General features: G+C 39.3%; 1 protein-coding gene across 1 annotated transcript; it reads right to left on the bottom strand.

Moving 5' to 3' along the window:
• RAB12 (RAB12, member RAS oncogene family) lies at positions 1 to 26,238 on the bottom strand. Its single transcript, XM_055704738.1, has 6 exons — positions 25,759 to 26,238; positions 12,225 to 12,285; positions 4,315 to 4,453; positions 3,680 to 3,769; positions 2,621 to 2,725; positions 1 to 2,117 (listed from the first exon to the last, which is right to left on the bottom strand). Exons 1-6 carry the CDS (start codon positions 26,000 to 26,002, stop codon positions 2,004 to 2,006), a joined length of 753 nt encoding a protein of 250 aa, XP_055560713.1. The 5' UTR covers positions 26,003 to 26,238; the 3' UTR covers positions 1 to 2,003.
• Positions 26,239 to 27,615: the final 1,377 nt, after the last annotated feature.

Raw genomic sequence — 27,615 nt, 5'->3', positions numbered from 1 at the left:
AAAGTTTATCTAAGTCAAATTTCTTAATTTTTATTAAATCCAAAAAATGCAGAAAAAAAAATCACAAGTTTCTAAGTACAAATAAAAACCAATCGGCTAAACTAAAGTGGTTGTCAAGTTACAACTATTTTCCATGATTTTCCCTTCCTTTCTATTGCCCACAGTACCATCAGAAATCCTACAAATGCTTTAGAAATTGATTTTATCTTACCAATATGATAGTAAACTGTAAGTTTACTATGTAAAAAAGCAAACTGTTTAGGCACAAGGTGGCAGAAGACATAAGCACAAATATCAACCATGCTTCCTTAATTTGTCAGTTGAAATTTGGGTGTGCTAAAGACCTGCATGGTATTGTATTCAGAATGTCAGAGCTTACTCTGCGAAATAAGGGCTCATAACTCATTTATCTTAAAAGTTAACCGTTTGTGGTGTCTCTCTTCCTTCCACAGAACAGAGAAGCTGTTTAAGTCCATGGTATACCTTACTGGTCAGTGCCAGTGTTCTGGTTAGAAGAGTAGCAAGTGACAAAATAGGTTCCAGCACCAGAGAAAGAGAAGTAGAGAAGCTGTAGTGTGAAAAAGACCGGTTCATACTTGTGTTGCCAGAGTAATTAATAGTTTGGCGACCACCTGCTAAGATAGCATGACAAGCAGTCACATGCTATTTGAAGATATCAGCTGGGCTAGGTCATCAGCTGCTCTCCCAACAGAGCAGTGATGAAGGTGAACAACTAACATCTGCTGCTCTTCTAACTACACCTAAAGGAGCTGTCAAACTGAAAATTAAATCATAACAAAATTAAGTGTTGTTCCAGATTCTACCTTTTACCCATCATTTTATATTTGCCATTCTAATAACAGGTGCAGTTCCACTGTCATTCATAAATACAAAATTTTATTTGCACTTCATTAGTTTAGAAAGACCACAATGTTTTTCAATACCACAACATTCAGGACACACCAAGTTATTCAAATATGTAACTACTGATTTACCACAGCTAAACTAAACAGTGCATTTTAATAAAAGATATACCAAAGATATAATTCACAAATTCATTATCAGACAAAACCCTAACACAGTATTTGCTTGATGGGAATAATTTCCACCATTAGGAAAGAAAATAATTTTACCTTAGGTTCCCTTCCCCCCAACCCTACTGATGTCCAGACAAGTACACATATATATTCCTTAACACAGGAAAATTTATCATCTTAATTAGGTTTTTTTTTTTAAAGAATTTGTCTAGGACAGCAGCATTGCTTTTTATACCTTATTTTAGAGCTTGAATATATCTCCATTCTTTTATTGAAACAATGATTCTTGCAACCAAGTTTATGCCTACGCAGAAAATGATAAATGCTATTTCAGAGTGCAATCTTAGATCTGCACCAGATGTGATGTCTTGGTACACAAAGAAAGGGTGCAGCATTAAACAAAATAAATAGAAGACTGCCAAAAATTAAACTTAGCTTTTCAATATATCCAGTCAGCAAAGGATGCTACAGCCAAAAATGTTCTCACTACATTAAAAGGAAACGTAATGCTGATTATGGAAGCTTTGTACATAAAGTCCTCTGTTTTTAAAAAATTTGTCTTTAAAATAGTTAGCAAAGCACCATATACTTATCTTCATACCAGAAGAGCTTCTGCCTGCCTGTTTATAATAACAAAGAACTATTACAACATTTATGTCGATAATAGGTATAGATTTAATTTCTCCTCCTCCTTGCCTGGAAGTGTGGTAAACCCCCACTGACTGTACAGTATTTATAACACTGGGGCAATGAACAAAACATCATTGTGAGGGAGAGGGGTAATAATTAAATGTTATAGCTGAATCCTACACAGGATTGCATATTTGCATATTTACAAGTTAGTGTGTAGCTCTGACTTGAATAACAAAGTGCAACGAGAAACTGCCAAATGATTGTAGTGCAGAGTAGTACAGGTACTTTCTTTACCCTCCCACTCCTATTTTTCACTCTGTATGGAGTAACAAGTCAACAGCAACGGACATGTGGCCTTGGAGGAGGCAGTTCTGGTGGGATTTCTGGCTCTGGTTGCAGGGACAGGATACTGTTGGACAACTCATTTCTTATAACATCCAGTGGCATCTTAAAGAAAAGAAAAAATCACCTGTAAACAGTTATCTGCATAGAACTCGGCACAAAGAGCTCATTTCAAGAGTTCACTGTCAGCCAAAGCCTCAACTGAAGGATCTTGCGGTTTGTATTCATGAACTACATTTGAGTAAGTCGTGTTAAGAATTTCTCTCAGAAAAAAGTTATAAGACATTGTTGAAATAAAGCCACTTCCTAAACCAATTACAAATCACAACAGAACTGCCCACAAATGAAAGCAGGCAAATGTACAGTCAGCTGCTGATATAAAGTTATAGGAAAGAGGAAGTACAGCATATAGGAGCAGATGTTTACCAGATTCAACAGCAGTATTTATTAACAGAAGTGTCTACCAGAGTCTGTGAACTACATCATGCCCACTTTATATTCACTAAAAATCTCACCTGACTGTGCACGCACCCAACAAGTACCTGCAGTCAATTATTTAAACACTGGCCATTTACGTTGTCAGTGGAACTACCACCTGAATATTTTACCTTTTTCAGAATGTCATCAACAAGTTTTAGAAATATTTCATCCACATTAAAATTATCCTTGGCACTTGCTTCACAGAACCGCATCCCAGTTATTTGCTGTGCAAACTGACAGAAGAGAAAATAAAATATCTACATGAAGATACGCACAAACAGCAACGATACATTCATAAAACCTTCAAAAAAACCCAACCCACAACTTCCCCCAAATCTGTGACTGACGTATAATTCAGTTAATAATCCTGAATCTCAACAGTACAGTGTATGTTGCCACATACAGCTAATTTTCACTTAAAATTGGTTTACTGGAAGTGTGCTGCATTTTTCCAGACTTAAACCTGAGAAATTCCTGTCTCCAGTTGACGTGGATTGCTGCAGATTGCCAAAAAGTAAGAACTTTTCAGAAGAGTTAATCTTAACCTTATTATTAAAATGCAAAAAAGAGAAGTACAGATGTAAGAATTAGTCTTGCCTCTCTAACACAAAATGCTTCACTTCCAAACATGTGACAGGTAGCTGAAGGAAAATGTGTATGACCATACTGACAGTGTCCTGGTCAAGATGGAGCTATGAGTGTTATGCTAAAACATAGTCTCTTGTCAGGTTGCTTACCACTTTTGAAGTTGGAAGAGAACAAAAGAAACTTGAAAACATAGGTGAGCTAAGTAATCAAGCAGGGCTGTTGCCTGTCCTAAAATACTACCGAAAAGCAAACATCTGGAAGAAGGCTCACGAAGATGTCCCGAGTAGAGATATCTCCATTTGTGATTCAAGTCTTCACTACATCCTCTTTCAGAGCCCCCCAAAAAGTATGTTTAAAGGGTAAGCAAATTTATAGTTTACTCTTTGTTTACATCAAAGACATACTGCTCCAGCAGGAATGCATATAATTGCACATTCTGTAAAAGTAAATACCATATGGATTTTGACAGAACAGCACCATTCTCAATATGCTCCTTAGATCTAACAGTCTGAACAAGAGTAGCCATGGACCATCAGCAGCAAAGACACAGCAGTTTTGCTTCTAACAGTAACTAAGAATTTGGTTAGATCTGTTCTTACCTTTTCTCCCTGCTGTCGAGTAATCTCTCGATCAACTTCACAGTCCAGTTTATTTCCAACTAATAGAAGCTCTGCATCTTCGGAAGCATACTACAATTAAAACATTTTTAATTAACTAAACCTAGAAACCTAAGATTTTGTAATGCAAACACAATATTAAAAAAGGGTAATCCCTCTACTAAATAAGGAACCACATCTACACAGTTTATATGTAAATGTACTTCCCAAGCATTATTTCAAAAATTTTCAACTTAATTTTTTAAATTCCACGTTTAAAACATGGCTTGAGAACTAGCTGTTCTAGTTTACCTAAGAATGAACGTAATGACCTTACTTCCCAGACAGGAAATAAAACTTCCCTACCCTCGCAGTGCACAGGTAAATGAGTAATGTTACAGATTTCCACTGACACTTCTAACTGGGACAATCCTAGTTCAAGGAAGCAGGAATGGACAACCACTTTACAACAAAACCACATTCATGTTAAATTCTGGCAAAAAGAATTCAGTTAAAATTAGTTGGTATTATTTTAATAATCCTATATCACTGCCATTACAAGTATTACACAGTACCTTTGAGGAAAAAAACCCTCCCTTCTTAAAAAAACATGTAAAAAGGAAATACTTAAGGCTTACCTTATCAATCATTTTCATCCATTTTGGTAAATCGTCAAATGTTTCTTTCTTGGTGATATCATACACCAAAATAATTCCCTTGGCACTTCTGTAATAAGCTGAGGTAATGCTGTTGAATCTCTCCTGACCTGCTGTGTCCCTAAGAAGCAGCAGCAAACATTGGCAAAAATATTTCACCCATTTGCAAAGTACAGAATAAATTTGTTTGCATTTTAATAAACACCCCCCACCCCACCCCCCTTAGACATTCTATATTGAACATTTCCTTCTATATATGCGAATTTCAGGCAAAAAAACCCCACACAGTACTTTTATCATGAAATGTTTTCACATCAGGACTACTTATCTTACACTAACTTCACCAAGAAAGGCCACCTAGCACTTCTACAGCTGTCTGAGAATGAAGCTGTCCAATGGAAATGTACCAGCAGATGAAGCTGGTTTTGTGTTGTTGGGGTTTGGGTTTTTTAGTTTGTGTGGGTTTTTTTTTTTGTTGTTTTTTGTTTTTTTTTTTTTAATAGTACTGAAAATATGAAAAAAAAAAAAGATACACGCTTATCAAACCCAGCTGGACACCTAACTATAAAATCAGCAATGTACTAATCATTACAATTTGAGCTTTCAGAGCTTTTTTGGATTCAACCACAGCAATTCAGCCATGATTCTAAAACCAATGCAGAAGTTACTGGTGGAAGTGACGACAGGAGTGAGCAACCACTATGTGGTATAGGCTTTTAAAAGTAGATACATGGCTTTCATGCTTACGTCTATTAATCTGAGGTGTTCAAATGACATTTCCATTCTTACTTTCAGCACTGTAGGCATTTCAGACATGGTGCATTTACAGTGGAGACTATTTTCCAGCAATGACAACATATTGCCCATACTAGCTATGTCTTATATTCCAAAGCAGAAGAGACAGAAAGGGTATTTTTTACTGAACCATGAAAACCTGTGAACTGCTTTTAATCCTATCATCAAGTCTGCTCATGGAAGATTTTTGGCAATTATACTGAAAAAATAGCTGGTGCATACCCTAAGTCTTAAAATGTGACTGGTATCACAACTGGAAAGTAAGTTATACAGTGCTTCAATGCAATCAAGCATTTGCTGCTTGAGTTCAGCCCCCAGAGTCAATGGTAATTTTGAAATTCCAGTTAAAGCAAGTCAAAAGATGGACCAAAATTAAGAGTGGATGGGGGAAAATGTGTGCATGTGTGTTGGGACTCAAAAGTTCAAAAGGAACTCTAACAGTCACATTTTAGACAAAAGGAGGACGAGGATGGATATAGGAATGAGATTAACAATGGAGACCTGAAACACTTGTTACCAAAAAAAAAGAAAGTCATGTTCACAAAATGCCACATCAATTGTCCTGAAGAATTAATTCTTTTGAAGTCTACGCACAAGTAGTAAACTACCACAACCCTATCTTGCTCTTCACAAAAATTTGTAAGAATTTCAACCAAGCAGGTTTAAAAGTGAAGTACTCAACTTTCCCTTTAAATTGCCACAAGCATCTTGATAGCAACAAATCTTTGCTAGTGATTTCACAAAGCAAAACAGCGTCCACTAGAAAAAGATTTGAAACCTCTGTATTGACTAATACTTCACTGCAAGCCATTGGCATTGCAGTAAGGGGCACAAAGAACAAATTCTTATCACATCCATTTTTTATTTTTAACCAAATCCCATTCTCTACTCACAACTTCAGAATTACATTCACACAAACCTTTGGGACCCTACAGAAGGTGAAAACAGGTAGCCTGTTTCAATAAGGTCAAGTATTTCAGACCAGTTTTAAATGGTTAATTGGTTGCTTTCTTATCACTAACGAGGCATTTTAATTAAAGCAATACAGGTTCTGGCAGCTGAAATGACATACATATTACTCAGAGCAAGTAACTCTGCTTTCTCTTCTGTTACTTCTTTGCTATGGTCAAATTTATTTTTTGAAAGGTCCTTTGGACATTCTCTCCACGAAAGATTCAAAAATTCTAGTTATGAACCGTTGATTTTCCACATATGGATAACATTGCTTTAGCATTTATGAACAAACTTCACAGAATTATGACCTTGTAGAGCAGCCCCTGCCAAGGGTATTAAGGGTGGGATCCCTTTAGTTCCATCATTCTGAGTAGACATAACTAGATGGCAGGTGGAAGGGCATACCTGATGTGCAAAAATGCATCAGTTTTGGCTTTGGCCAGAATAATGGAAAACGTTGGGTTGGTTTTTTTGTTAGCTGGTCTTCCCCCTCTGTGCCTTTACTGGAACACAGAAATGAAGGGGCTATTTCAGCCACCTGGCTGTGCCTTCAGGTCACTGCTAGGGACCTTTAGCAACTCCCATCACAAAAGGGTGATCAGATCACTCAGTTCAGACATTAGAAAAACAGAGGGGAATTAAACACACTGATGTGCAGCCACCCTCCCTGAAGACAGTCATCAACACACTGGATAAGCCTAGGGGTAGGTGATGGAGCCAACTATGCAACATTACACTCTGCCACCCCAGCTATCTCCGGCTCCACGTTTTCCTTGACCTGCCAAGTGCTGTATCTCCAAGTCCACCTGGCACTATCAACCTCTCCTCAACCCACAACAATCTCAGGCTCTTTAGAAGTTTACAGTATTCCCACGCTGCCACTCATCTTGGCTGCTGTACCTTCAAGTCCCGTACTCATTCCATTCTGTAGGTTGTTCACTTAAATATCACACAACTTGTAGTCTGGCTTGCTAGCTATTCGAGACACACCACATACTGTGGCCAGTTTAAAACACCCATGGACAGCTGGCTGCCCACTACACATGTTAAATGACCAGATGGCCACTGACTGTCACCTGCCAGTCGTGCTAATTACAGTGGATTGCAGTTGACTTTCTTTGCCTTGTTTTAAGTCATTGACTTCCCCCCACTTCACACAACCAATACCTCTGCTGCTGCAGCCAGTTAAAATGAAACCAGTCACTAGGTTTCTGACTGTAAGCATGATATTTTAATCCTTGTTTCCTTTGAAAAGTGGAAGAAAATAAGCTGAATTTGCAGTCTCTCACATTACAGTAACATTGTACTAGCCTTCGAACAGTAAGGTGAACACTGGAAAACTATTTCTGCAGTAAGTTTAGAATGCAACCCCAAGGTACCTAAATAAGCTTCAGTCTGAGAAGAGTATCAAGCTGATCTTTCACATGGAAAATCTCATCTTCTACCAACTGCTATCTTATTTTTCATGAAAATATGCAGTAAATTCTTCCAATATTGAGGATAAAATGACAATCCCTAATGCAGAGCTAGTATTAAAAGCACATCCATCTTAAAATGCCTTTCTTTCACATGTGGTGCTGGAGCAATCAAGCTTGTTATACTATTTTCACTGATGTACTACTCTCCTGCAGCTGGAGTATTTTAGTAAGGACAGCTATTGAAGCACTAGTGGAAAGCTGGAAGAAAAGATGAGCATTATTTAACTAAAAGTACACAACTTCATGAATTTCAAAAGTGATACCAAGTGCTGCTAGTTCTTTATTTGCTCCGGTCAGAATCAACGTACTAGAGTAAGTCAGTCCAATTTAATTCAAACTCCTGAAGTCCAAACAATAAATACTACAACTTGATCAATGATTTGGCATCACTGAAAAAAATACAACAGATTACTCCTTTTTGAATTCGAAAAGCAGTTTTCTGTTATTTTTTTTGAAAGAAATTGTTCTAAATGGAAAAACACTGGTCTTTCTAAACTGTAATCAGAAGCATACCGTGTATGACTCCCTGACCAATCTACAATAACATCCCACTGCTTGACTGTATTTCTATTTTCAAAACAGAAACTAGACATCACTCCGAAACCAGAAACATTACACCAAACCGAAGGCAAATAAAAAGCCCCACACAAAGCCCATTTTCAAGTGTACACTTGTCATATTCTTACTATTTCCGGCTGCATAAAATAGAACATAAATACAGTTGATCTTGATTAAAATAAGTTTGGATATGTTTTGTTTTATATAAATGTTCCCTGTGCCTATCTAGAACAGTTGCTTGAAACAAACACATGGAGAGACTCAAAACTTTCCTGGCTCTGAAGTTATTTTTTTAATGAGCCGTGATGTGAAGTGGCAACAGAAAGGAAAATTATTTTTAAACAAAAATTTAACACTAAAATTTAATTTTTAATTTAACATTAAAAAATGTTTAAGTCACTTTAGAGGTTAATTCTACTTGTCAAGCTAAGCTTTTTTCCTCCCATAAAACACAAAGATCTTTTATTACGTGAAATGATTTATTTCAGAGGCAGTGAACAACAGAATGTAGTTCCTTCTATATTCTAGGACAGGTGATCTTTTCCTCAGACTACTCATCTCAAGAGATTTTCCAAGGCAACAGGTGCCCATTAAAAACCGCTGAGTTGGCAGAACATGAACTTCTATGAGAACGCACTGATTTAAAAAACTTTCAGAAGCAAATCAAGACTGTTTTCCTGCCAAGTCACTGGCTTCCTTGGGCATTAAACCTGTAGAGATTATCAGAGAGCCCCTTCGGCTCCCCAGCAGCGAACCAGGCACAGTGGCAGGGCACTACAGCTTTCAGCAGCCAGGTCCTTTGGAAGCCAGAGGTGACAGCTGCTTGTGTCACCGAGTGCCCCGATTACTCAGGCGAGAGGGCAGAGTCAAGACACCCTGCTGTCCTGCCAAGCCACTCGTGGCACACCTATGCTTCAAAGCGTGAAACTGGGGTTCCTATTATTTGGTCTTGGTTTTCAGGCTTTGAAAAAGGACTGATTCAGAGATGCTCGGATTCACTTGGACACTTACACTATCCAGTAGTTCTGGTTATTTTACCCCACGGCATGAGCTGTGTGCGTGCATTACTTCTCACAGAACATACAAGCTTGCTTCAGCCAAGAAGTGCAATGCAGAAGCAGATTTCCTGTGTCTATGACTTCTGGCAGACCAAGGGACACCTACCACTGTTCCAGGTGGCACAAAAAAGACAGACGTTACTCTGTCTCCTCAATGCTGCTCAACCATTTAATAATTTAAGGAGCAGAAGGTTGTTTCCTGACTGAAAGTCAGGGAAATCGGGGAAGAGGTACTGTGAGGCAGCAGGGGCCAGACAGGAACAGGTAAGCCAGAGGTGAGAGCAGGCACCCCTGTGATCCTTAGTGCACAGTATCGCATTGTGAAAGGAATTAAGATGCAAGTCCAATTTGTACACTACTAACAGCAGCAGATGTGAAAGCCACTTTCAAAAGGATGCCTTGCACATCTAATTGCTTGATATATTCTACATAGTACTGCTGCGTTTTGATAAATTCAAGTGGTAGAGCTCTGCGGAGAACCACCTGCTGATAGAGTGGTCAGTGGAGAGACAAGAAGTGACCATGAAAACATCAAAGTCAAACTTCTTTTTTTCAGCTGTTCTTGATTTTTGAAGTAGAATCATCAAATAACTATAAAAATAAATAAAATCAAATTTTGATGCTTTGAAATGCAACCTTATTAATTTTAAGACATACAAGCATATAACTTTAGAAATTATCCGCTTGCTGAATAAAACAGTTTTTTGTAGTAAAGTTACTGTAATCATTGTACAGAAGACTCCCAGGAAGTATGAGGCAACGTTAATTCTGCCTCCGAGTAGGTATGAAAGGAGACTGACTTAGGATCAGCCATGCAAATTAAGTCTACATTTCTAAACTCCCAAAGTGTTCTGACTTGGCAAATTGCTTTCATCTTTTAATCTAACAATTGAAGATACAATAAGGAGCTGACGGAGCTGGGGTTGTTTAGCAGGGAGAAAAGGAGGCTCAAGGGGAAAACTTATGACTCTCTACAACAACCTGAAAGGAGGCTGTAGCAAGGTGGGTGTCAGTCTCATCTCCCAAGTAGCAAGCAATAGGACAAGAGGCAATGGTCTCAAGCTGCACCAGGGGAAGTTTAGACTGGATATTAGGAAAAAATTCTTCACTGACAAGGTTGTCAAGCATTGGAACAGGCTGCCCAGGGAGGTGGTGGTGTCACTGTGCCTGGAGGTATTTAAAAGACGTGTAGACGTGGTGCTTAGGGACCTGGTTTAGTGGTGGACTTTGTAACATTGGGTTTACAGTTGGACCTGATGATCTTAAAGGACTCTTCCAACCTAAATGATTCTATGATTTTGTGACCCTATGATAAGATTTTATAAATAGGCCCAACAACATACACAATATAATTCAGGATAAATTAGCAAGAGGATTGCCTATCTAATTGCTTTTCCAAAAAATTGTAAGTATGCCTATGTCAAGACAGTTTTAAGAATTAAGTCTAAGAACATCATTTTAACAGCCACTGTTGAAGAGAAAGCGACACATAGGAGCAGGATGTTGTGTTCATGGATTTTATCGTATTTTAAGATACTATCTCTTTGCATTGTGTTTTCTCCACCATTTTAACAGGCCTTCACACAGGAGTAAAGGTCACCTATCGATTTTTAGTTTTAAGTTTCCTATATCCTACTAGCATATTCTCAATATGTGGAAAATAATGGTTTAAATGTCTCCTTTCCAGCAAAACATCTCTCCTAGGAAGTATTAATTCAACATGAAGATACTGTTTGATAAGCTTAGCAATTCACAACAAGAATTCACATCAGGCATACAGTAGCATCTCCACATCAGAATTTTTTGTTACCTCTCTCAGCTCCAGCAGACCCTGGCTAACAATTGCTGGCTCAACTGCCAGCCTTGTGGTCATACGTTTCCAAACAGGGACAGATGATGGATGACTAACATTCAAGTGTTAGGTGACTGATGATACCAAAGATGAAGCAGCAGTTAACTCAGAGGGGAGCAAGACAGACACATGATGTGACAAACAGAGTTGATGGTGACCTGCCAAGAGGAGTTAGTAAGCTGAATTCACTGCATCCATGTAGTTAAGAATGAGAAACCAACAGAATAATCCCAGAAGTGTAACAACATGTATATTTAGAGAATTTTTCGCCCTCTATGGATTGTTAGCAGCTTTAACAGTTTAACTACAATGCCAATTATGCAACACGCACTGTTAATAAACCAAAGCTAAGCTTCTACATAGTAGTATATAAGATTAATGTCTAAAACATAGCTGGTTTATTCTCTCATAACGCTGTTTATGTATTGTACTACTCTGCAAAACAAAGGACCTTTTAAGCTCAATAATTTCTAAACAATAAAAATTGTATTAATCATTGACATGGAGAATCATTATCAGGAAACATGTAACCTACGACAGAAAGGAAAAGCTTAGTTCAGACTTTGAGCTTTCTGTAGTAGGACATCGGTACCAGTTAAGATAGTCTTATTTGTATGGGTGTGTTTTACTTCTCAGTGCTGTTTGGAGTGGATATAATTTAGTCTTGAATGTCCTTCACTTTGAAGTTATGCAATATAGCGTCAAAGAGACAGCACTGTCTACACCAAGTTTTAGAAAAACAGTTTAGAAAATACTTCACAGTCTTTTTATACTTGCTGTTACAATGACGGTTGGTTTTACACAGCCTAGGAAATAATAAAAAAAAAACAACCCAAAGTGTACTTTCTCTGGTGTCTATTTAACACAGTCACCTTTTGCTGTCTGTAGAACTCCTATTTCTTGTGTAGGTGATACCATTCTTCCAGGAAAAGGGGCTTGAGACCTCTGTGATGCATTAACATTTCAGCAATTACATTCATGTCCTATTTCTAACTTTCTCTCTCTTTCTCCTCCTTTACCCTCACATAAATCTAAGAGCTATTTGTTTTTGCTTAAGTCTTGTGGGAATGGAGGAGAGGAGGAATAGGGTAAGAGCTAAACCAGCTTATAACAGTTAATAGTATTAGACAAGCATATTAATTCATGCTAGAACATAAAATTAACACATACTGCTGGTTGCACGTTTGTTTTACTTACCAGATTTGTAATCTAATTTTCTTTCCTCTTAGCTCTACTGTTTTGATTTTAAAATCAACACCTATAAATAAAATACAGTAAACAGAAAAGGAGGAATAAGCAGCAAAAGTAATGCGGGTGTAATTAGGATTTTTTTTTTTTAATATATATATATATATATAACAACTTGTAACAGTGTGAACAAGCAGAAGGGTTTGCACCACTATGGGTCACCTCAGGATCATCACGGGGATTTGACAACCGCTCTATAGTCTGTGAGCCATCCAATTTGGCAGTGTCACAACATAAACCTTCCACTTTGTGCAATGCTTCCAGCAGCAGGTAAACCCAACATAACAGTAAAACAACAGGCACAGTTTGTTTCTGCCCTGTCAAGGACAAGCCTGCTCTACTTACAACTGGCACAGGTGCCCTGGAGGAGTGAAATCTACCCCTCCACATCAGTTTTGCTCTCTGAAGTGGGAACAATACACATCTGGTTTCCAGGCTGGATGGCTTAGCATATGCTAAAGTGCTTTAGTAGAAGTGCTGGAACTGTGGTTGGTTTATGAAGAAGTTTGTCAGCACTGTCATTCTTAATGTATGCAAATCTTTATTAGCAAACTGCTTAGATTTAGAGAGGGTATTTGAATTTAAAAACTTCTTCTATGTTTGTGTGGTACTTTTACCCATCATCTCAAAACTCCAGCCACATTTTGAATGCACGCTAAATACCAAAGACAGAACCATGAAGATCTTGTTATACAGAAAGACTTTACTTCTATAAAAAAAAAATAATGCTGGCAGTCAACATGTAAGACATACTATGGTCAAACAATACCTAGACACAAAAGATTACCACCTCAACTACAAGAATATTTCAGGGTATTGATGTCCTAGAATATCATAGCATTTATAGACTGTGAAGCTGTTTATTTTAGTATACATGTGTATGAAGATTTTTGCTTCAGTTCTTCCTTCTGAACACCATCTGTCTTAACAGTGCTAAATCAAAAAGGAGGGAAATAAGACAAGAGAACATGGTTCAGACTGGTACACTTAAACTCACACAGAAGTGTAGAAGCAGTGTGCTGGAAACACTCTTGCTATTTCACATACAATTGTATACCAAAGATAGGGATGAAGGTGAAGAGGGAAAAAAAAATATTTTCTCTAACAAAACCTACACATTTCCCTAATGTCTACCCTTGGTAACAGCCAGGTGTCCCTGCTGATATTGTGAGAGTCAAGACTGGACTGTAACTTTGACAGAAAGGCCTGAACTTGGCCCTTACGCAAAGCCTTCCAAAACTCCTGAAAATTTAGGTAGGAAAAAAAGTGCATTTTACATCCTGAAAACCAGCTACACATTGTTGACTTGGCCTTTATTTCAAAGTGCTTTTAAAGATAGTTACGTCTGTACAATTGTTGGTATGAGACAATAAAAAGGACTAAGTTTTAAAAAGCTAGAAACACTTTAATTGAAAGGTAAAGGATACACTCAATTCTATTTTGAGTTTGCAAAGCAGATTGGCACTCTTCAGCTAGACTAAATAAATGGAAGGATCAGTTATCTTCATTCCCCTAAATAAAAATCCCTTTAAACAGCTTGCAGTTACACATTATATAGGGATAAAAGTATTGGTTATCACTATGACATTTGTTGTCCTCCTCCATGTCCTTAAAAGTGTCTAGCTCAATTGTTCACCAATTTCTGGAAAGATATTCAGGACATACAATGCTTACACTTCACTTACCAATATGTATCCTGTTCAAACCCCAGTAGGGTTCTTAAGCAACACAGAAGCTAAAGTGTTAAAACTGATTTGTACTATACAGTCTACAATTTTAATCACAATTTTTAATTATTCATATGCAAATTGAGAAAAATATTAGAACGATTAAGATTTCAGAGCATTAACCCTAACTTTAAGAGATTATTTTTCTACACTTTTGAAAAACCACCATCTGTGTTGATGTAAAAACAGAAGAAGGTGAAACAATTGATCTGTGCTCTATCCAAAATGTGGGGAAAAAAATTCTTGTAATTACTGCTTTTCCATTAACAAGATTTTTATTTTTAAAGAAACACACACCCATTTCTACAGCTAAAAGCCTTTCCTCCATATAAATGCATTTAACTATAAAATGCAATTGTCTTAATGGTTACAGCTTTGTCTGAAACAAGACAGCAACTTTACTTGCTAAGGAGATAATCAGTAATCAAAATTGCTTCAAACCTCTCCCTCCTCAAGGAAGTCTGAATAAAATTGCCCACAGTCCCAATCACAATTCTCAATCCTGCCATTATCTGATACACAACATACTATACAATTTGTCATTTCATTTGAACTTGGGTTTAAATTTTTTTTTTTTTACATCTTGCTTTTCTTTCCCACAGAAACAAATAGAAAAAAGAATCTATGATGCTCGTGCAGGTGGGTATACCTGTTTTAGGCTAACAACTGTAGAGGAGCTTTATCTGAGCACAGAGAAAATACAGCTCTGCTGTGTAAAGAAAAAGTCCTATTGTCACACACACAAAAAGAAGACTAAAGCATCTTTGATCCAAAATTGTGTATTAAAAGCCATCACAGGAATTTCATGTAAGCTTCAACAACTCCATCACGAAATATTTTTATTTTTACAGAAGTGGTTTATACACTGCTGTCTTACACAAATCAAGGAACAAAAAGGTTTTGTTGTATTTTTAAAAAAGAAAAATAATTAATTATGAAGAGAAAATCCAACTGTTCTAATAAGTAAATTTTCAAATTGGTACTTCCTGGTACAATATATGAATGAAATGAAGTGGAGAAACCCCTACATGTTAAAGAGGTGGTTTCAAAATAAATAACGTCAACAGCATTCTTATTTCAAAGGTAGATCTTTCTATTAATTATCTTAAAGTCATACCATGAAACACTTCTCTACTGTTAAATTTTGCAATAAACAATGCAAATCAGTAGAAGTTTTTGAAAAAGATTCTTCTACAGAACTGTTTGAATCATTTAACACTTAAGACAGATAGCTTGCCAGAACTAAGCAAAGGTTGCTCAGCTGCTTTTTATAATTAGTAATGCTCTGCAAGCATCAACACAAAGCTTCATGTCTGCCAATACTGAAGGAAAAAATCTGGCAATTTTCCTTTTGCACATGAAGAAACAAATTCCTAAGCTTGTCCCATTTCATGACCATGTTTCACCATAGACCTGCCAAAGGTAGTGCTTTGAGTTTACATACAAATTAGTAACTTAATTAAAACAACACAATAATTTGTTTTACACTTCAGTTTCAAGTATCATCTTGAGTTAAGAAAAAGTTCAATGAAACAAATTATATAGCTTGATTATGGTAATGAAAATACCTAAATGAAAAGTTTTGCTATCCGCACAATTACTCCAGCTATTAAAGACATGAGGAAAACCTGTTAATATTCTCTGAAAGTCAATCAGGAAACTAACACTTTCCACTACTACAGATAACATACTTCTTAGTCACATGACATTCAGAGTTAGACAACTGCACCTTTCCATTCACGTATGCTAAGCTGGTCTTACATGCTTATTTACTTGCAGCTGTAGAACCTAAGATTTGTATCAGCTGGTGAAAACTCCCATTCTTCAGCAAAATAACTGTAAGCAGTTCTTTTAAGCATCTCTATTCAGCACAAGAGAGAAGCCATTAATTCTGCTCTTAGAAAATGCTGGTTTTAAAAAGAATTCCTTTGTAATGCTACAGTGTTGATGACAGCAACATCTGATAAATACTTCTTGCTTCAAGAAACACCTAATTTACAGTTCCTCTAAGCAAGATATGTATTTCTCAGTCTTGTTAAACTTATTCTAAGACTTCTTAAGTACAGGCAAATTGTCAGATTTTTTCCAAGTTTTGTGCTGTTTATAATACTAGTAATCCTTGCACAGTTACTACGCCCCCTTAAGCCAGATCCCAAAACACAACACTCAAATTTATTAAGATTCTACATTTGTTCTGTGTTCAAACCTGCCAGAAACTGCTCCAGTCTTGAAGCTACACAGGTGCACAAAAAGTGGTGTGCTAGAATGGGTCCACTGACAGACACGATTTACTAGCCCTGGCATAACAATCTACTAGCACAGCTATACCAACAGGTTCCCACCATGTGCCTCCAGTTATGACAGGTATCCCCTAAAAGGATGTCAACAACAGCTAACACAAGCCACTTCAACACCTTCTGTCCTTAATTTTGCAAACAGGACCAAGGGCATGGTTTTGTATTTAGTCAATAAAATAGAGGACTCAATAATTACTGTTGACAAATGCATTAAATCTAAACAACATGTCTTATAAAAAGAAAGATTTTTAAAGGCGCTCTTTAGCTGCTACACCACCAGTAAACGATTGCTGGTTTGCATGCTGCCTAGTTTGCATTTTAAATGTCTGCTGGCTAATTTATTGTCAATGAATAATCAAATGCACACATGCCAGCAAAGCCAAGTGTATGTGTTTACCATCATACATGCCCCTTGCCAGGTCACAGAGATGCAGGGGGAAGCAAAAAGCCTTACCGCAATCTTCCCCCCATAAAAAGGTCAGCCTCTTTCCATACAGCAGACTTGCATGGACCACAGGCCATCAATGCATTCTGTTTCTCTAAAATTATTACACTCACACCATGAGTTAATCCAGACTACCATCTCTCTTTTTATGAATTAAAAGTGTGTGTTTTGGATGCCAGATTTTGACCCCCATTTTTCCCTGGAAAGACCTTTTTCAGTATCCAAACAGATCCCATACACATATAGGAACAAATGAAAAAGGCACAAAAATACTGATATCAGCCTCTGGTTTGGATTTATGATTTTGTATCTGTTAAGCATTTCAAAGTATAGTGATTCTATAGCACTTAAAACTACAAATGAGCTGCTGCCCTCTCCCTGTAGGCTAGATATATGTCAGATAAACCCTTAAGTACAGCAGCACTTGTGTTGTGTGTAAGGTAAGATTCTTAAGGATTTTTCAAAATTTTATACAAAGCATATTGTTTTTGTTAATAGCACATGAACTTCAGATTAAAAATATGCTTCATGCAAATGAGAACATCTATTACAACATGTGCTCAAGTGAAACTATGCATTTCCAGGGAAAACAAAGGGCTAGTAGAATGGAAGGGTGTTTTGGAAGTATATTAAACACACAGCTAAGCAAACTGTCTGCACTCCTTTCAAAAATAAACAGTCTTAAAAAGAAAGAGAACAGACACTCAAAATAGAAGCACACTAATGAAGTTCTAGATAAGGGCAAGTTGGTGAGAGTGACATATCTTGTCACTGAACCAAACTTGAGACCGTTCCAAACTTGAGACTGAAATTCAATAAAAATGAAGTCTAGTCCATATCAGGTAATAGATTAATTGCCCATCCCAAACAAGAACTAAAAGTTATCTACTAAAGCACAAAATCAAACACACAGGAACTGGGTCTAGCCTCTCTCTTTAAAGCTAAAATAATTTGTTTTGAAATAAAGCCAATGATGAAGGAACAACTTACTATGCTTCTGGCATTTACTCCCACACACCCCCCCCCCCCCACACCTAAGTGGCAGAAAAAGGAAGTGGAGACTGTTTTGATTAATGCACACAGAGTGACCTTTTGGAGGCCAAGATTCCTGATAACTAAGTTAAAGGGGAAACTGGGAAAACAGATGCAAATAGAGCACAAAACCCTCCCTCCAACCAAAATCAATTCCAATAGATTAAATTTTCAGAGGCCTATTAGTGATTTCCATCAAAGAAATTCAATCAATGAAAAATAATCAGACCATGTTTAAGGAAACAGTTTAAAAATTCAGAGGTTTTATACTAATTAGCCATTAGAACAGACATACAATTCAGAGATTAGGACAGTTTCTTTAATTTGGACATCTGACAGCATTATACAGACAGATTTTCTTACTTCTGCTACAATTAATGACTGAGGTCACATGCTTCTTGATGGCAAGAACCATCTTTGTTAGTCCTGGTCTGTAACTAAGCACAATACGTATACCTATCCAGAAACTACTGAAGTCAACGAAAAGATGCTCAATAGCTTTGATACCGATTTCTATCATTTTGCTGGGGGCAGGGGGAAGCAAGCAACAACAAAAGGTACATGGGACAGGAAGAGAAGGGAAGGTTACAAAAACTGTCTCGACAAAAAGAAAACCAAAACCACAAAACCATTGTATCATTTTAATTGAAGTTGTAGGACATGCAGTTAATTTTAAAGCATGCTAAAGTGGAAATACCTCTTTCAAACTGCATGTTACACATTTAAAGATTTTAAAAAGAGATTTGGAAGCACTGTGTTACTCAAATATGAGCTAGTTTGGGGATTATTTTAGAGGCAGGTAATGTACGTTGTCCACAAAGATTCAGTGTGTAATTCTAGAATGATTAACATGCAGACATTTGAGACTGCTTGCCTAAAATAAAAGTGTACCCGTATCTCAGCTGGCAACTGCGCTACAGACCAGAATGAAACAGACACACTGACAACAGAGGGGAAAGAAAAAAAAAAAAAAAAGATTTTGGTAATATACACACAGTGACTAAAATTTGAAGGTGTAATTATAAAGTTTTTAGAAAGCTTTCAGTCATTTTGGGATGTCCAATATACACCTTTAAACATCTCAGACACTTGGTGCTTCCAAACTCAATGAGAACGGAGGAAGTTACCATTTCTTTACATTCTCATGGACAGTAAAATTATAAAGCCTTTCACAAAATGTAGGCTTTTGACACTATTTACAGCAGTAAGTTCAAAGCTTGCACCAAAATTTTGATAAACAGAATGAAGTGGAAGGGGAACTTGGAATCGATAAGACTCTCTGTGCCTTCTTGAACAAGACTTAATTTCAAAACTTTTGGTTACGGAACACAAAACATAGTGAGCTACTGGTCTACAACTACCTGACCTGAAAGGAAAATTGAATGTGAAGAAAAATTAAACTTATTTCATGAAAAGCACTATCCATATTTTAAAAAGGCAGAATTATTTCAAGGTGAGACTGAATCTAGCTTTTTGGTTTGGGTATCAAGTTTCCCACTCCTTGGGCTATCAGAAGAAATAAGTTATAAAAGTGTTGCTATATGCTATTATACAGTTACAATCTTAACAAGGGAAATATTAATCACTTTCTTGTTTAAGCACAGCCTAGTGAAGACAGTTTTACAAAGACTTCAGTATTTTTGTGATGAAAGGCACTCTGAAGAGTCTGTCTCTTCCATTTTGTAGTTTCAGCTAAACCATAATTACATGCACTGTTTTCATTAAATGAACATTGAAGCTCACAACTCCCAGAAAGAAGTCAATAACTGAGAATCATGTGGCCCTACTTTTTTTTTCCTTTTAGCTACTGACGTGCTCAGCTGTTCACAGCAGAGACTGAGTTTGACAGCTGCATTCCACTCTCCTTGCAAACTAAACTCTGCATTCAACACCATTCAAGTGGCCTCTTCATCTTGCCTGTTGTTTTACTTGCATATTCTCATATATGTACTGACTAGGGACTACAAGGTACCCTGACAATTCATATCGTTGATATAACCCAGTATCTGAATATTTCTATCAGCTGAAGTTAGCATCTAGTTTACAAATGAAGAAAAAGTCAATTTCAAATTTACTCTTCTTCCCAACCTCTTGTTAATTAACACCCCCCATACCTCCCCAAAACCCTATTCCTGAATTCTGATAATTAGTATCATCTACCTACTACACTTTCCGATTTAGAATATCATTTTGTCACCTTATGAGGACTCAAATGATTATGCATAAAAAACCCCGATTCCAAATGCTGTAAAATAGACGGAGTTGACATATCTGAGGCGAACAGTGGCTTGCCAGGTGCTTTCAGTTGCTGTAGTCTCCATTGTCAATTGCAAAATGACAACATTGCTCCTAAAGGTAAAAGGCAGCTTGCAGGGAACGCAAGCTTCTGTTCCAAGTTGCAGTTCCTAAACTTATGGTTATAGAACTGGAGACAGACAAGGCAGGTTCATACAGCTCCCCAATTATCTTAAGGTTTTGCGTACGATAAACTTGTTTTCTGTGCAGATTTCAAGTCTCCGGCTCTCCTCTATTTGTAGTTTGTCAAGTAACTGCAGCACATAATTAGTGAGATATTTATTTAAACTCTTCCGCACTAGCCAAAAAGCCAATATATAAGAAGAGATTCATACTAACACCCTGGACATGCAAAGATAAGAAAAAAGGGTCAATCCTCACAAAAATACTTGTCACCTATCAGAACTTTCTTCTTTTTGTACAACAGCAAAAATTTCTCAGTCTGAGTAGAGCTGATTTTGGGTGTAAAGCAAGCACATTTTACTTCTACTCTGTCATGATGTGGTAAAGTAAGAGACATCTATTTCTGCCCTTTCTTTCCTCTCCCCACCCCACCTAGGTTTTCAGTGCCATCTTACGGAAGGGGGAGGGGAGGGAAATAGTTGAAGAAAAATTAAAATTAATTATACTTTTCAGAAAGAGTCCACAGACACATACAAGTGTAGCAAAAAGATGTTCTAGTTGATGCATGACATTTTCCTGAAAATTTTATGTAGATTGTTTTTCACCTCAGATTACACCAAATTACTAAACTTGCTTTTAAAACATAACTTCATGATTTATTGAAAAATTATTTTTCAAATGGTTAGTAAGTCACATACCATGTTTACAGCACTTGTGGAAATACTGACTAGGTAACTATAGAACTGAGGAGCCACTTAAAGGGTAGTTCTGAAAAAATAACCAATTTACTTTTAAAACGAATAGGCTGATACTTTTAAGTGAATATAATTAGGTTATATAACAAGCTTATGGGAATGAAGTTTCATTTATGTTGTTAGCCCACATTTTTTAAGGATACAGAGAATGAAGAAAGGGTTTGAATTGTGACAGAACCCCCAAACATATGTATACATGTATATAACTGTATTATTTATATATCCCATGTATATGTATTTATATATCCCATATACATGTATACATATATTAAAACAAGAAGCTGCCTTACTTAAGACTACTCTAATAAAAGATAAACGTGAAGTTTTCACCGTTATTACTGTTTATTTGATGGACATTATGCATCTTGTAAGGGCACAGGTATTTTTTAAAAGAATTGATACAGAAAAGACTGCTTGGAAGAAAAAGCTGTGCAGCTCTTCAAATCTAATTAGTTCCCAACTTGCATACCATTTCACACTAACACCAGTAAGGTGAAACAATGTCAAAGAGCATTTTTGTGAAGTCAAAGGAGTTTTACACTGCAGTGCATTTGCATGCCACTGATCTGGATCCCACAGGCTACAATTAATCTAAAGCACATCATGACATTTCCATCCTGATTCACAACAAACCTTCCCATTACAAACTTAGCTGAGTAGCTTTACCGATGATTTTGTTTGTAAACCAGGACTGCAGGAAGCTTCAGTGTTTACTACAAGTGCTCCTGTCTCATTCCCTGTGAATAGCTGCTACGAGAAGCCAGCAATGCATGAGGCACCCAAACTGCTCTGTTATTATCAAGGGCAAGGCTTCTTTCCTGGGATGCTTTCAGGCTTGGTGTAAAAGAGCTGAAGAGTAAGACTAGGCCTTAGAAACTTTACATAACTAAGCCAGCACTTAAAAAGAAAAGCTGAGAAGCTCAATTTGATTTGAGGGAGCAGGAGAGTCAGTCGCCTGAGAGGTGGTGAGTCAGTGCAGGGCCTCAAGTTTGGGTAAGCCGGAACCTCAAGTTCAAAGATTAAAAGCCAGAGGGAAGCATAATGCCTGCGGCAAAATTAGATGGACAGGAAATACTGCTGAGTCCAGGAATTTTGTAGATCTGTCATGGAAGAAAAACAGCAGAGAGATGGGGAATAAGCTGATTTGGTGGATGCAGGTAGGGCAGACAACTGTGAGACAGAGCAGGAGTTGGACACTGGGAAGAGAACAGAGGCCTCTGACTATTACATAAAGGGACTCTGATGAAAAGAGGGTGAGAGCGCACCATCTTTTAAAATACACATATAAATTATAGCATCACCACTATGGAGATCTGAATTAAGATGTATTTTTTGCAGGATAAGAACTATTCGGGGCAGGGTAAGGAGGGGGGAAGCAACAAAGGTACACACTCTTCCCTCACCAGCCATCTTTGAATCTTCTCACAAATGTGGCAATGAGTATTTATCCACTACCTTTGGAAAGATCATCCTTTTTCATGCCAAATTGGGCTTACTTCCTTTTAATTGTCAAGTCTGAAAAAACTTTAGATTTAGATTAGCTTTAGATTCTGCTCCCATGAGAATAATACAGGTGCATGGGGGTCAGGTAACAAACTTAAATTGAGAAAAACAAATATTTTAAAAGGAAAAGTGTATATTTACATTTGTTGACAAAGCTAACATGATGCCAGTATTACCCTTGCACAAGCATTACTCCATTATAGAAAAGAAATAACCTTAACTACCCTGGATTTAACACTGGCATGAAGAGAGTAATTTTACATCACTGCAGATACAGAGGAACGTTTCTAAAAACAATTTATTTGCCCAAACAAGTAATAAAAATAATTTATAACCTAATAGTAAGAAAAAAACATTCAGACCTATCACATAAAATTTGGATAGAGCATCATCTATTTCTCATCTGACAACCGCATGCAAAAATCAGTAAATATTTGAGCACATTGAGTGTTCTCAGCACTATGTAAATAGCAGATTAAGTAGACAATATTCTATGCAACTAATTTAATGCCCAAAATAAATACATCAAAAGAATTTTAGATCAACAACACATCGTGTGCCGTTATGAATAATGTGCTGAAATCTGCCAAGCTATTTTTGAACACTTTCAAAAAACTTCGGTACTTGAGATGAGACTGAAGACATGTTGATGTGTTTTTATTATAGAACTTACTTTACCAATCTGGCAATGTAGTCTTCTTAAATTAGCATCAAAATACTGTATCTTTCTTAATTGAATCCACACCTCCCTTTTTCAGCAGAAACACTCCACTCTTCAATGACACAGTGTTATTATCCTAAACAGCACTCAGGGACAGGAGGCAGACAAAGGTTTTGAACATTTACAATTCCTCCACTGTAAGACCTCCGAGTAGCCTATCCACTTTCATACAAAAGGTTAAGGTGTTAAATGCTGTTCTGTTTGGCCCATACTTCCACAGGCTTAGTATAAAACCACAGAAGTAAGGTTGAGACCATTAATATCAAGGTAAGGGAGTAAAATATGTATTCTAGCATTCCGTTCAAAACACAGCTTCGCTAACATAAGGTAGATACAGCAAATTTTAGTCATTTATTTGGTTACATTGCCTTTTCAAATTTAATCTCAAGGTCTATTCAGTTTATATAACTTCCTCTGAAACTGGATCAGTCACAGGGTTTTCAACAATGTTTCAAAACACATCCTCTACTTGTAATTCCTGAAAACCATTACTGTAAATGGTGACAAAGAACCAGCCCAGCTTTATGATTTTAACTGTGTATCCAAGTCTCAGGTCATTTTGAAGTGTGGGTTATTTTCAATCTACATGAAATGTAAATAGCAGAGGTTACTTTTTTCTTAGTCTATAGTGCAAAAAACCCAGGGTGCAAGCTGACTGAGAAATGCTCTTTCATTTAGCAGCCAAAGGATCTGGGGGAATCTTAACAGCTCTCAAGTTTAGTCAGAGGAGGATGAAAGAATGCCATTACTGTCAAGCCTTTCTATATGTATTTTGGCACAAATTTCAATTCCCCTATGCTGCTTTATGTTGGCACACATTGTACATCAAACATTATGTAATCTTCTGTCTAGCAGCTCACCACCATTTATTTCCTGTTTCTTTTCTAAAATAAGGAAATTTCTCTGCTTCAATCACTGCCTCTGTTATCTAGCAAATCAGTTTTGCTTACAAGGCACCAGCCTGGAAGTGTGGACCAGGGTCTAGAGCACCTCCTCTACTTCTCAAAATTCAAATCAGGAAACTATCCCTAGTTACAGAGAGCAGCCCAGCTTTGTAGGAACCCTTAATGTAGGTCAACACAAAGGTGATGCACATGAGTTCAAAACAATACATAGACCTGAAGAATTTATAAATACATTCCACTACTGGTTCTACTTCTCCAGCTATAACATATATTTAATTAAACCTGTCCATCTAGAGAAGCCATAAGCACTTCATTACAACACGTCACCTGAGGATTAATGCCTCCAATATGCTACCACTGTCTTTAACTTCTACAAGGTTAAGTTACCAACTTCAAAACAAAATAAACCAACCATATTGACGCTAACTGGGCTAATCTGCATTACCAGATTTGCATGTTTAGAGGGCCTAGGAAATACTGAAACAACTGATAAAACACACATTAAAACTAAAGTAACTGTATTATTTTTCTCATGGAATGATAAATTTGGATACTAATCATTCAGCTTCTAAAAGGCAATACAATCACTTTCCATCACATGCTATAAGCTTCCTCACATTCCAAGCCACAATTAAGCTAAGCAGACATACTTTCCAATGACACAGGCTTAACAACGGCCTTGCTGCAACACTCAAGAGTTCAACTCCAAGGATAGGACTCTAATAACAACACAGACTTAACTAGCTTGTTTTCTTCCCTTCACACGTTTGTGTATTAAAAGACAGCAGGCATTAAATTATCTGCAAGAGTCACACAGATGACTAAACCATGAATAAGACAGCATACTACAGAACTAGGGAGTTTGCTCTCCAGTGAGTTGTGTGAGGAGCAAAACTCGCAGTGTGCTCAAGAGGTACTATTCTTCAAGAAACGAAACATTAGGTTCCTCAGACCTAAAACATCGGGGTGTGGGTGTGTGTGTGTGTGTTAGTTCTTGATGAAGATATAACAGTGATCTGGAGTTAGACTATGGTCTGGAAGAGTATTCAAAGTCTCATCAGCTATGGTGAATACACTGCACAACTTTTCAACTCCCAGAACACTTCTGTTTCCCTACACACACCATCTAAGACTTCAACACAAAAACCCGTTTTACCGCCCCCCCTCCCTTTTTTTTTTTAACTGTGCTTTTTGATTGCGTTAGTAAGGCTGAAACAGGATACCCAACACCTTCTCAGAACTTGCAAAGACAACCAGGCCCTCCACCATCCTCCCCGCCACTGGAACTTCCCGAGCTGGAAGTTCGGCACCAAGGGCCCCCTCGCCGCAAGCCCCGTGAGCTTCCCGCTGCGAAGCGGCACACGGTCGCGGAGCTCACCCGGGGCGGCGCGACCTCGCCCCGCCAGGCCGGACGGGCCGGGACCCCCAGGCACCCTGCAGGGGACGGGCACGGGGAGCCCCCCGAGGGGGAAGCCGCGGGCCGGCATGCGGGGAGGGGGCCGCGCTCGGGGAAGGGCGAGGAGAGGGGCCAGGCAAGGCGGCCGCCACGCCGAGCCCCGCGTTCCCACGGCCGGGCCCCGCGGCTGGGTGGGCACGGCAAGCACCGGGGCAAGGCCGTCCCCCTCCCCCGGGACGGGACAGGACGGGACGGGGCGGGCGCGGCCCGGCGCGCTCCCTTACCCACGGTGGACTTGCAGGCCTCGCAGAAGGTGTCGTCGGTAAAACGCTCCATGAGGCTGGTCTTGCCGACCCCCCGCGACCCGATGATGATCACCTGCAGCTTGAAGTCGGCCGGGCGCGGCGGCTGCTTCCTGCGGCGGGACTGCCCCCCGGAGAGCGCCGGCGACCCCCCCGCCGAGCCCGCCCCGAGGTCCAGCCCGCCGCCCCCCACCCTGCGCTGCGGCAGCCCCGAGCCCGGCTCCATCAGCGACGCATGCGGCGCCGCGCTGGCGTCGCGCTGCCTCCCCGCCCCCGCCGCGCCCCGCGCTCCCGCCCTCCCCGCCACCGGCGCCGACGACTGCGAGGCAGGGGGAGCAGGGGGCAGCGAGGACGAGACACGGCCGCCGCCCGGCCCTGCGCCCGGCCCGGCCCGAGGGGAACGGGAACAGCAACAGGAACGGGAACTGCGCCGCCGCCGCCGGGAGCGGCGCGCCCAACTCCGCGCCCAGCCGCGCAGCGCCCTCTACCGTGCCGGAGCCGCAGCCCCGCGCCGCAGTGCCGGGGGCGGGGAACGGCCGCCCGCCCCGCCCTTCCCCGCCCCGCTTTTCCCCGGGCTCGGCCCGGCCGGGGTCCTGCCCGCCCCGCCTCTGCCCGCCTGCGCGCGGCCCGGCCGGCCCGGAGCGCGACCCGGCGCCTCAGGGTCCCGCGGCTGCCCGGAGCGGGGCGGGCATCGCGTCACCTCAGCCCCTTCAGTGAGGTGACCCGTGGCGGCCTCCGGCCTCGCGCGGCCGGGCCTGGCTTCGAAGGCCGGTGCGAGCCGTCCCTGCGCGGCACTGACCGCCGGGCGCTCGGACAGCACAGCCCCGCGCAGGGCGCCGCCGGCCTCCTGCTGTCGGCTGCGGGTGGGCGGTTTCCACCAACAAATCCAAGCCCAACACCTGTGTGCCAGGGCGGCAGGCTTGCTTCGGGGCACCGACCTCTTCACAGCAACCGCCTGTGCTGGCTCCGTTGTTCAGATTCCAAGCAAAGGAAAAAATGGCCTTAGGGGAAGTAGTGTCATAAATCATGTGAAGGAAAATGATCGGGATGAGCCTTGCTCACTGTAATTTTTGAGGCGATTTCTGCCTCTCCGGGCACTGAGGACCAAGAGTTCACAGAATCCAGATCTTTCGGCAGCAGCTGGCACCAAAGATGGGGGCCAGACTTCCAGGGTCAGGAAGGCTTTGTGGTTTTAGCTGAGATCTACAGGTAGGTGCAGTATTCCTCTGAACATCAGAGGTTAGGGCAGCCAAAGCTAGTGGATATTTGAGAAAATTTGGTCCCATATTCTAGTTTCTCACTACTATTTGTAAGCTAAGGCAGTTCCACAAGGGAATGTCAAATTGGGCTTTACACTTAGGAAAACATTGCCATACAGGAATGATTTTCTCAAGTGCTAATTTTCTTGAAGAGAAGTTTGACCGTAAGGCTATGTTGTCAAGAACAAAACCCAACAAAACAAAAGAGAACTAAACCCAACCAAACAAAAGAGAACTAGAACTATTTTAACATTTTTCTTAATTGGCACTAATTTTTATAATGAGAAATATTGGCAGTTCTTCAAAAAAGTAGAATGATCTAAACCTAAAACCAAAACAACCCACCAAATAACAACCTTAACAAACCAATCCCAACACTTCTTGTGCATTACTCTCACTCCACCCTCTTCTTACCGATTAAGTGTAATTAGGTATTTGAAGGGGCAATCCATTACTGAGAGTGAAATAATCTAGCAAGTAGAGCATCATAACATGATAACCTTATTGTCTTGAGTTGGGTTTTTTTCCCCCTTAGGTCCTTCCTCTAGAATTATAATGTTCTCCAAAATCAGGCACTTGC

Source organism: Falco cherrug, chromosome 3, assembly GCF_023634085.1.
Source record: "Falco cherrug isolate bFalChe1 chromosome 3, bFalChe1.pri, whole genome shotgun sequence".
In the NCBI taxonomy this organism is placed as follows: Eukaryota; Metazoa; Chordata; class Aves; order Falconiformes; family Falconidae; genus Falco; species Falco cherrug.
The sequence above is the reverse complement of the archived record's forward strand: the minus strand, read 5'-3'. Positions and strand labels throughout refer to the sequence as shown.

Excerpts from the sequence above, each read along its gene's own strand:
- RAB12 (XM_055704738.1), bottom strand. The coding sequence starts at position 26,002 with ATGGAGCCGGGCTCGGGGCTGCCGCAGCGCAGGGTGGGGGGCGGCGGG. Across the intron at positions 12,286-25,758 it reads GGCCTGCAAGTCCACCGTGG|GTGTTGATTTTAAAATCAAA; the intron begins GTAAGGGAGCGC and ends TTTTATTTATAG. Across the intron at positions 2,726-3,679 it reads CTCGACAGCAGGGAGAAAAG|TTTGCACAGCAAATAACTGG; the intron begins GTAAGAACAGAT and ends CTCTTCTGTCAG.